This window comes from Mustela nivalis (assembly GCF_964662115.1).
Source record: "Mustela nivalis genome assembly, chromosome: 11".
In the NCBI taxonomy this organism is placed as follows: domain Eukaryota; kingdom Metazoa; phylum Chordata; class Mammalia; order Carnivora; family Mustelidae; genus Mustela; species Mustela nivalis.
Genome location: NC_139030.1, coordinates 33,419,618 through 33,430,859, shown reverse-complemented (window position 1 = coordinate 33,430,859; position 11,242 = coordinate 33,419,618). Strand labels below are relative to the sequence as shown.

The following is an 11,242-nucleotide window of genomic DNA, read 5'->3' as shown; positions in this document are numbered from 1 at the left end:
TCTTCTTCAACTCCTACTAGCAATCATTTCTTAAAACCAACTTTCCAGGCACCCTTGTTCAAGATGGCTGAAGATCATGAGTTGGGGTGCAGGGCTGCAGGACTCAAAGAGGAATATCGTCAGACTTTATCTACATACTTATCCAGTATGTAGAAAACAACAAGAATGTAGACAAAGATTGATTCCAACTAGAGTCCAACAAGGAAGGGCCTCAGTGTTTTGGAAAATGCTGGTATATCCATGATCTCCTCAACTATGAGTCTGACATGAAGTTTGACATTCCTATCACATATCCCACTATTGCTCCAGAAATTATAGCCCCTGAACTCAATGGAAAAACAGCAAAGATATACATGGGGGGCAAAATGTGCCTGACCAATCACTTTAAGCCTTTCTGGGCCAGGAATGTACCCAAGTTTGGACTAGCTCATCTCATGGCTCTGGGGCTGTGTCCATGGCTAGTAGTGGAAATCCCCCTTCTAGTTCAGAAAGGTGTGATCTGGTGTGAAGAGAAATGCAACCAGCGAAGGATCAAGCCACTAAGGTGAGACAGAAGGCCTTTTGATAGACTATGTTCCTATTCTCTGTGCATCACTCTTACTCACCCAACTTCTTCCCCTCATACCCTTCACCCATAATTGCTATTAAGTAGCTGCATCAGGCATTTCCAAAAAAAATAAACAAGAGTATTGCTACTGAATTTTTAAGACCACAGAGGGAGGGGAAAGACTGGGGCTCTTGAAAACCAAAAGGCAATTTACATCTCCTCGTTTCCCCCAGTTGGAGCAATGTGAGACCCAGGAAGGACAGGAGGTGCTGAAAGTGGGCACATAGTCTTTTTGGTTTCTAAAGGTAACTTGTGAATAAAGCCTGCTTCCTCCGGTGGCCTGCCAAAAAATCTTTCCAGGATATATGGGGGGAAAAGTTAAAGATTACACGAAAATTATGTTGGAATTAATAAAAGAATTTAGCAGAAGTTGCAGGGTACAAAAGCAATACGTAAAAATCAGTTGCATTTCCATATACTAACAATATACAATCTGAAATGAAAATAATTCCATTTAAATTTTTGACAAAAAGAGGTACACCTGGTTGGCTCAGTCTGTTAAACATTCGACCCTTGATTTTGGCTCAGGCCATGATCTCAGGGTCATAAGACTGAGCCCGGTGTCAGGCTCTACCACTGCTTGGGATTCTCTCTCTGGCCCCACCCCGACTAACACACTCTCTCTCTTTCTCTCTAAAATAAATAAATGAAATAAAATATCAACAAAAAGAATAAGAAAGATACTTGGGAACAGATTTAACCAAGGAAGTAAAAGAAATCTATGTTAAAAACTACAAAATGAGGGGTGCCTAGCTGGCTCAGTCAGTAGAATATGTGACTCTTGATCTTGGGGTTAAAAGTTCAAGCCCCAGGGCACTTGAGTGGCTCAGTGGGTTAAAGCCTCTGCCTTCAGCTCAGGTCATGATCCCAGGGTCCTGGGATCGAGCCCCGCATCGGGCTCTCTGCTCAGTGGGGAGCCTGCTTCCTCCTCTCTCTCTCTCTGCCTGCCTTTTTGCCTACTTGTGATCTGTCTGTCAAATAAATAAAATAAAAATCTTAAAAAAAAAAAAGTTCAAGCCCCATGTTGGGTGTAGAGATTACTTAAAAACAAATAAAATCTTCTAAAATTTTTAAAAAGAATGAAAAATACAAAATTTAAGAAGACACCTCTATGTGGGAAGACATTCCTGTCTATGGATCAGAAGACTTCACATCGTGAAAATGTCAATACTACCAAAAGTGATCTAGAGATTTATTTATTTTTTTTTAAGATTTTATTTATTTATTTGACAGACAGAGACCACAAGCAGACAGAGAAGCAGGCGGAGAGGGGGAAGTAGGCTCTCCACTGAGCAGCGAGCCCGATGTGGCACTCGATCCCAGGACCCTGAGATCATGACCTGAGCCGAAGGCAGCGGCTTAACCCACTGAGCCACCCAGGCGCCCCGTGATCTAGAGATTTAATGCAATCTGTATCAAGATCCTCATTGTGTTTTTTGCAGGAATAGGAAAGTCCATTTTGAATTCCTAAGGAGTCTCAAGGAGCTCTAAACAGCCAAAACAATCTTGAAAAAGAACACTGGAGGTCTCACTCTTACTGATTTCAAAACTTATCATAAAGCCACAATAATCAGACAGTGTGGCATTGGCATAAAGGCAAACACAGAGATGGACCAATGAGAGCCCAGAAATAAACCCTCACATAAAAATGGTAAAATAATGTTCAACAAGAGTATCAAGACCATTTGATGGGAAAAAAACAGTCTCTTTACCAAGCTGAAAACTGTGTATCTACAAGCATAAAACATGAAGCTGGACTCTCACCTAGGCCATATACTAACTCAAAAACAATCAAAAACCTAAATGTAAAAGCTAAAACAATAAAACCTAGAAAAAAACATAAGGGACAACTTCACAACACTGGATTTGGCAATGATTTCTTGGAAATAATACCCAAACCACAGTGACAACAGTAAAAAACAGATATATTGGACTTGATCAAAATTTAAAACTTTTACGTATGAAAGGAAAGCACCAACAGAATGAAAAGGCAACCCACAAAATGAGAGAAAATAAATATTCACAAATCGTATATCTGATAAGGAACTGAGATCCAGAATACATGAAGAACTTCTATAAATCAACAAGAAAAAAAATAACCCAATTATAAAATGAGCAAAGGGCCTAAACAGACATTTCTTCAAAGACAATGTACAAATGGCCAATACGCACATGAAAAAAATGTCAGACATCACTGGTCATTAGTGAAATGCAAATTGAAACCACAGCGACATAACACTTCACACCCATTAGTATGGCTATTAAAAACAAAAATAGAAACTAAGATGCATTGGCAAGCATGTAGAGAAATTGAAACTCACACACACTCTTGTTGACGAGAATGTTAAATGGTATGCAACTACAACATTAAACTATGTTAAACAATGTGGTAGTTCCTAAAAAAAATTAAAATTAGGTTGACATATGATCCAGCAATTCTGCTTCTGTATATATACACAAAAGAACTGGAAATGGAAATTTCAACAGATATTTATACATCCATGTTCACAGCAGCATTATTTGCAACAGCCAGAAGGTGGAAGCAACATAAGTATCCACATGTCTATATGTGGGTGAATGAACAATGTAGCATATACCTACAATAGAATATTATTCAGTATTTTAAAAAGAAAGGAAATTCCAGCACATGCTACAACACGGATGAACCCTGAAGACATTATGCTACATGAAACAAGCCAGTCACAAGAGGGCTTCTATCATTCCACTTATATGAGGTACCTAGACTTACCCAGTTTATTGGGACACAAAGTGGTAAACCAGTTACCAGGGTTGGGAGGAGGAAGTATGGGGAGGTATTGTTCAATGGGCATGGGGTTTAGCTTTGGGATGATTAAATTCTGGAAACGGACAGTGATGATGGTTGCACAATGCTATGAATGGAATTAATGCCATTGAACTCTACCTTTAAAAATGGTTAAAATGGTAAGTTCTATGTTATGTGTAATTTTAAAACCACCTTACCACAATGATAAGAAAAATAATTAATGTCGAACATCTACAGTTCTGAACCAAGGGCCAAGATGGATTGTCAAGTATGCTATGAATAATTTATGACTAAAAATAGCTTAAGAAATCAAATAAATAACTTCTTTTTTTTTTGAGATTTTATTTATTTATTTGACAGAAAAAAGAGAGATCACAAGTAGGCAGAGCAGCAGGCGAGGGAGAGGGGGAAGCGGACTCCCTGCTGGGCAGGGAGCCCAGTGCAGGGCTTGATCCCAGGACTCTGAGATCATGACCTGAGCCAAAGGCAGAGGCTTAACCCACTGAGCCACCCAGGCACTCCTCAAACAAATAACTTCTTTAAAAACAAGACGCTATTACTATAAGAATATCAGCCTTATGTGGAGGCAGAAGAGAAAGACATGGAATTTAACCTATGCTGTATACATGTCTAGGCTCACCTATAAAATCTGCCACACATGTGAATATCATCTGATAGGATGTTGGGGTAGAGGAAAGGTAGAGAGTTACAGTATTGGATGACAGAATCACAGAGCCTTTGGTAGAAGAGACAGAGAGGCTATACCAGTCAACCAACCGATGCTTCCATCTCTTGTATGCCACACAGAGAACCTGGCCCCTCCAGGTAGCAGGCTTTCCTGGGGGCAGCTATCAGGAGCAGGGAGTTCTCATGGTCAGTCAAAACCTGCCTCTTGGTAGCTTCAACAATCCTGGGTGGCCTACCTATGTGGTTCATACAAAGCAAAACCAACTTCATGCATATCAGCACCATGAACATGTTAAGAAATATATTACACGGTCCCTTATGTTCTCCTCAGAGTTTTTCTTTCTTCCAAGCTAGAAATCCCGAGCTCTTCCTATGAACTCACTCTGACTTGTTCATATTCCTAAAAAGGAGACAGCCCAAAGACGGAGGGCCAGAGCTACTGCTGCTCTAACATCAGACCCGCTTCCTGGAGATGTGTGTGCATGCCAAGGAAGGAACTACAAGGTCAACACGCTGCCCTGCATGTTGTTTGTTACTAACACAGCAAAGGAAGGTTTTCAATGAGGCTCCAAGCTCCACTTTCTGAGCTCCTTGCTTTTCTTTTCCTCTTTTACAGAGGGAAGAAATCTAAAGAGGTTTCCTTCCACAGTATGGCTAGCATATAAAATTTGTTGGCTTGCATTTTCTTTAACCTGAATAATAATGTGGTTAAAATACATTTAGAAGCTGGCTTTTAGTCCCCTTTCCTTGGCTGATTGATGGTTTCCCCCAGGGTCCAGAGGGAGGGGGCTACCAGGGCCCAGCGAGCCTCACCTAGCATTCCCGAGAGCTTCCAGCATGGCGGAAGGCATGCCTCCCTCAACCTGCTGAGACACTCTCGTGCTGCACACTCCCGTGTGCTTGCTTCCGACCCACTGCTTTATGACACCTTCCCTGGCATTATTTCCTTGTTGTCCCAAGGAAATACACTTGTATCCCAAGTGACAGGCTTTGAGAAAACACCACCCACACTTACTTGTGACAGCCACATGTCGGTTTGCTTTGCCTTCATCTATCACATCCATGACCTCCTCAGGGCTTGACACAAACCGCTCGGTACACCCCTGGAAGAGAGTCAGATCAGGTTCACCATTAGAAACTGGAAAGCAACTCTATTTGAAGACAGCTAAACATTCTCCCATTTTTCCTCAAGAGGTGCAGAATAAGAGAAAGGCTGCCATGTGGATCCAACAGCTCTTCCTCCTTGCTTATGGCTTGAGTTCGACATCAAAGAGGAGTCTGCTAAAACCCGAAGAAACCCAGAAGTAAACCAGAAAAGAAATGTCCCCTTTTTCCTAGATGTTTAAGGACCTGTACATACTCAACAGCAGTAGAAACAGAAAATAAAGAAAATCAGGGACAGAAAAAGAAATGGATGAGATTTTGCTTTGCTTTTCATGCGAGCCACCAACTTTAATTAGTCACTTTGAAGTTCTAGGCATAATGCTATGATAGGCTTCCTCTCCCTGCGAAGTATAGACAATTATCTCCACTATCAAAGCCTCTTGACATGTGAATAATAAATATCTGTTCACTTCTCCACTTCTTACTCATGTGACTAGACCTCTGTGACACTTTCACACACAGATATGACTGAAGAAATTAAATGTCTATTTTTTATCCAGATGATATTAAATATAAAGAACATGATGAAACACCTACATACACTCTAAAACAATATTCTGGGCATATTTTGTAACAGTGCTGGGAGAGAAGTCAATGGCATCATCAAGTTTTCCTCATACCTTTACGTACGGGACTCTGTTTTTATCTTCATGAACAGCCAAGTTCGTCTTGGATACTGAAAATAAGGATGACAAAAGGCAGAGGAGAAAAGAAAAGTTAAAGATTCTGTATTGGAGGAAAAATAGAAATTGTTACCAAAGATCTGCAAATCTAATAATCTCTTTAAGCCTTGGTTGAGAATAAGCAGATAGCATAAAGGTAATAAAATATCTCTATAAATTTTCATTAATTCCTTAAGCAGAAGAGCTATGAATCACTTCACCCTCCCTAGACCTTGTTAAAAAAACAAATAGAGGACATATATTCAGGTTACTCACCGTCAAGTAAGTCCCTGATTTTGTCCAAGTAGATCTCAAAATAGGAAACCTAGTTAAAAACAAATGGAGTTTGAAACAGAAATGCCATGCTGTATTTGAAGAATGTCATTATTAGAACTCATAAAAGCCTTTGTCATGCACAGCTAAGAAGAGCAGGAGCAGGGGGCAGAAAGCTGGATTCAGAAGCCTGCAGCAGAGCCCCATTCGACTCTGTGCTCTCCTGCTTCCTGCTAGGTCAGCCTGCTCTGAGGGCCCCTGCCCAGGGTGGACCCCTCCCTGCAGTACAGTGGGTCTTGTGGTCTGTGGTCTTGATTCAGGTGCTCCTTACACTGTGCGCTAGACAACCACTTACAGATGGACTCTACCCTTCACGCATGATGAGCACCAAGCAAACTTCTAGGTAGCACAAAGCCTGGAACAGAAAACGTTCTTGGCGGGTAGTTGTTGAAATCAGTTGGCATCTCCTCATGCGGGATGTTGACCCCCTTACCAGACCGGGTCCAAAACATTCACATGAAGGAAGTGGGGACGGGGATATGAGCAGTTTGCTTAGAACTGCAAGAGCTCAGGGTAACGGGGAGACGGCTGCTGATGGTGGCCAGCTTTGGGGAGGCCAGGAGGGATTGGAACAAAATGGGATTTAATGAGAAAAAGACTCCACTGGGAGAGAGAAAGGAAGCCTTCTAATCGGGTATTCCCAGAGCCCAGTGCCAGTCCCGCCTGCGTCAGCATCACCCACAGCCTTTGTTGAAACTGCAAAGGTGTGAGCCCAACTGCACAACTCCTAATCAGAATCTCCCAGAACTAAGGAATTTGGCTCCCAAATTCCCTAGGTGGTTCTTACACTACCTGACACCTGAGAACAACTTTAACTAGAGATGTGACCGTGGAGATTTAATTCACATATAACTAGGACTATAGGCCTCGGTTTTCCCATCTGTCAAATGAAGCCATTGGACTTAATGATGTCAAAAATTCTCTCTAGGATCCTGCACTCTGTCTACACTTGCCTTCCACCTCCCAGATCAACTTTCTTTCCCTCATGTTCATGGGGTTTTTTCGGAAACCTAAACAAAGGAATCGACAAACAAGCTGTTGAGAAAGAAAAGAAGTTGAAAAAAACAATTGTAAAGCTGGGGTGTAACTCAACAGGTGAAACTTCACCCCTGCATCCCAGCCTCACCCCTGCATCTCAGCTCTGAACCTCTGGTCAGGGGCAGCGAAGCCTCCCCAACCCAGCACTAGTCCTTACCCCTCAGTCCAGTTCCTTACTTAGTCTGTGTCCTGGAGCCTCCTGACTTCCCCGTTTCTCTGGGATCTGGGGTCTTAGCTTCGAACACTGGAATGTGTTGCTGGGCATCCTCTCCAAGTTGCCCGTCTGCCTAACAACCTGATCTTGCCAGATTATCTGTCAAACTCCCCAGTCACCAAGCGGTGTGCGTCATAGACAGACCTAGCTGACCTTGGAAAGACTCACTGCTCCTGAAAACTTCTCCCTGTGGCTGAAATCCTAGGGTCTGTTTGGCCTCTAATCTTACACATTTCTAATTCAGCCTCCCGGTAGCCAACTCAACCATGGTTCCAAACCATTCTGTGCATCTCAAAATTGTCTAGTTTTCATGAAGACTTCTGTTATCTTAGAGATGTACACATGTGTCCTTATTTCCATAGATTGCAGTCATAAATTACATATTAGCTAATATGGCAATTAAAATCCTAATCATATTTAATATGAGAAGAGAAAAACCCCTCTGATTTATTAATTTATTTTTACCACAGAAGATACTGGCTGCTTTTGGGGCACGGGGAGGGACGATTGTGGTTTTGTGCGTGCGTGTGTGTGTGTGTGTGTGTGTGTGCGCGCGCGCGCCACTTCAAATACTTTGTGAGACCAGGTGGAAGAAAAATAAATATGTGTTGTTTTGCATTAAGAAAATAACATGTTAGGAAATAACATTTAAAGCCTCTATGGGGCTCACTTTAAGGAACAGATTTTCAAAACTGCTTTAATCAAGCCTCTTTTTCTTGATTAAGCCCGTCACCACTCGGTTCAAAACACGTAACAGTCAATAGCTAGTCTGCCCACTTGCAATTATGATCTATGAAGTAAGTGAGCATAACTACAAATGCAGAAGAGGAAGCCAGGGTGTAAAATTCAGCCCTGAAGACTTGGGTGCTCTTCCTTCTCCTCCCGACCCCCCCTTCTCCCCCACACCATGCTGGGGCAGTTTTTATCTTAATAAGATTCTAATACAAGACCCTATTTTGAGGGCAGTAATTGGTTTAACATCTTACTCCGGGATTATCCCATAAGAACCCTACAGGAGTTTAAGGTATTTAAATGCACATGGCCTTAAAGATGTACTAAGCTCCTAAATCTTGATCCCATCAAAGCCAGAGGCTTCTGTATCCTTAGATATAAAGAACCCTGGCAAGGAGGAGAAACCTGTGTTACCAACAAACGGAAGGAAAAGATATGAGAAGTAAAAAGACTTCCTGGATCTAATTTATGAAAGGCAAACAGCTGTTGCCTTGTTTTCATATAATTTAGGAAAGGTACATAGCAGAAATAAGGGCGGAAGTTTAAGATAATGAAAGAGGTGCCGCACATAGGTTGGTCAGATCAAGAGTCTAATCTTAGCTCTGCCAATAACCTGATATGTGACTTTGATCATCCAGCAATAAGTCTTGAAACTTCAGTTTCTTCATCTCTAAAAGGATGGGCCTAGTGCACTAAGGTCCCAGCCTCAAAGGGGCTGGTCAGCCTCTTGGCTCATCTGCTCTGCTCCAAGTCTTCTTCTTGGAACTGACCCCATCTCTTCCGCACGCCCTGTCCACACTGTTCCCAGTCGCTGCAGTGAGGACCCAGCCAGCCATGTGCATCCTGCAAACAGCTTATCAGACTGGGGGCAACCCAACTGTACGCTAGGCCAATGAGCCCCTTCCCTGGGGAATTAGGAAATGGGAGTAGGGGATGTGGAATGGGAGCTGTCATGGTGGCTTTTCCCCCGACCCGCCTCCCCCCCAGAAAGATAAAGCAAGCAAACAGAAATGCAGGCACTGTAACAGGGATGGGGTTTCTTTCAGGGGTGATGAAAATGTTCTGGAATTAGATAGTGATAATGGTTGTACATTTTGGGAAATATACTAAAAACCAGACTGTACACTTTAAAAAATGAACTTTATGGTACATGAATTATATGAATTATATCTCAATTTTTTTAATTTAAAAATTTATATGGGGGGGTCTGGATTTCTTGCTTTTCTACAACCTCTGTGCCCCATGCCTACCAACAAATTTTGTATCTTGTAACAACTACCTCTTTTTGCTTAAACAAGTGACTTTCAGTCCGGTGAAAACAAATGAGTTCCAATGAATGTATCCCTAATATCCAATGTTATAAATTAACAGCTGTAATTAAGAGAAAAAATTTCTCTTTCAATTCAAATTTAAGTTGCAACGAGGTTCTGGTTTAAAACTTCAGGGACACTTGGGTGGCTCAGTGGGTTAAGCCTCTGCCTTCAGCTCAGGTCATGATCTCAGGGTCCTGGGATCAAGCCCTGAATCGGGCTCTCTACTCAGCAGGGAGCCTGCTTCCCCATTTCTCTCTGCCTGCCTCTCTGCCTACTTGTGATCTCTCTGTCAAATAAATAAATAAAATCTTTTAAAAAATAAAATGAAATAAAAAAATAAAAACTAAAACAAAAACCAGGAAGGATAACACCCTTCACCAACACTTGTCAGAGCATACTCCTCAAAACACTCATCATACCTCAAGAGGGGAAAAATATGAACACAGTCAAAGAAGCTGGAAAACGTCATCTGCTACATGTCCTCTTTGTAGAACTGGATTACATAATAGCATATTTAACTTGTGATGAATTTAACATTGTTCAACAAAACATTTTCCCAGCTTATTTCGCCCCATTAGCCTTTTCCCTGATAGCCCACCTATTAATAATATGAGGGACATGGAACACACTTTGGGAAATGCTGTCCTAACCCAATCATGGACACATTCCAGTCATATCTATAGAGATCCACTGGGTAAAGGGTAGAATTCAGAGAACTATCAAGATGATTCTATCCTACATAAGGCTTTTATTTTACTTTGATATTTCCTCAGTATTCACCTGAGTCATTAAATAACTATGGCTTTGCTTACCACAGCATTTCATTTAAAATAGATAAAAAATCTTTTATGTATACATACAAAAAGGAAAATGAAAACGTGATTTGGGGCCCAGTTTTTCTCTTTAATCAACAGCACTTACCTTGATGTGAAACTCCAGGTTTTCATCCATGGAATAGATGTGGTCAAAGATGTCATGTGCAATCCTTGGGATGATCCCCATGAGTTGAGGGTCATGTAGCTTCCCCTAGTGAGGAAAAAAACAAGCACAGGCAGCTAGAGTGCCAGGAAACATGTGGAAGAGAGAAGGAACCAAGCTGGGTTTCATAACAGAACTCCATGGAAGAGGGAGCACACACACACACACACACACACACACAGAGTCAGATCCTTGGAGGTCCCCCTGACGTGCCAACAGCCCAAAAGTTCATGAAAATAACTCACCGTGTTCCTTTTCACCCAGTAGAAGGGAGCTTGTTCTGTCAGGTTCTAGGTCTTGAAAATATTTTTTCCAGCTGCCACTCAGGGCAGCAAATCATTGTATGTAGTGAGAGTGTGGTAAGAAGGAGGGAAGGAAGACAGGAGGAGGTCTGGGATTATATGGGGACTATCACATACTAAATGTGGGTTTTGTTTTGAAATTTTTACAAACTGATCCAAATGTATAAGTCCAAATTAATTTGCCTTAATAAAGCCAACTTGAGAGCTGATAGACATTGATAGACTGATAGTCATCATTGCTCAAAAATTTAACAATAATTATTCTAGGAGTACCTTCAGTATCACCTCACAAACCAATCAAGAAAAGCCATTTTATCAATTTCTTAAAAATCTGTAATTCCCAGCCCAAAATGTTACAAAAATTTTTTAGCTGGTTTCTTTTTAAATTTCTAATATTTAAATTCACTTGTAAGATGTTCTCTTATTC

The 11,242-nt window shown here is 41.5% G+C and overlaps 1 protein-coding gene across 1 annotated transcript in view; it reads right to left on the bottom strand.

Annotated features, from left to right (window-relative positions):
- The window catches only part of KIF5C (kinesin family member 5C), a 158,814-nt gene that overhangs the window by 80,061 nt on the left and 67,511 nt on the right, over window positions 1–11,242 (bottom strand). The window contains exons 4-7 of the mRNA XM_082690904.1: window positions 10,457–10,561; window positions 6,182–6,230; window positions 5,864–5,919; window positions 5,095–5,182 (exon numbers count right to left, since the gene is read on the bottom strand). Of these exons, the coding sequence (XP_082547030.1) occupies window positions 5,095–5,182; window positions 5,864–5,919; window positions 6,182–6,230; window positions 10,457–10,561 (298 nt within the window). The remainder of the gene's footprint in view (window positions 1–5,094; window positions 5,183–5,863; window positions 5,920–6,181; window positions 6,231–10,456; window positions 10,562–11,242) is intronic.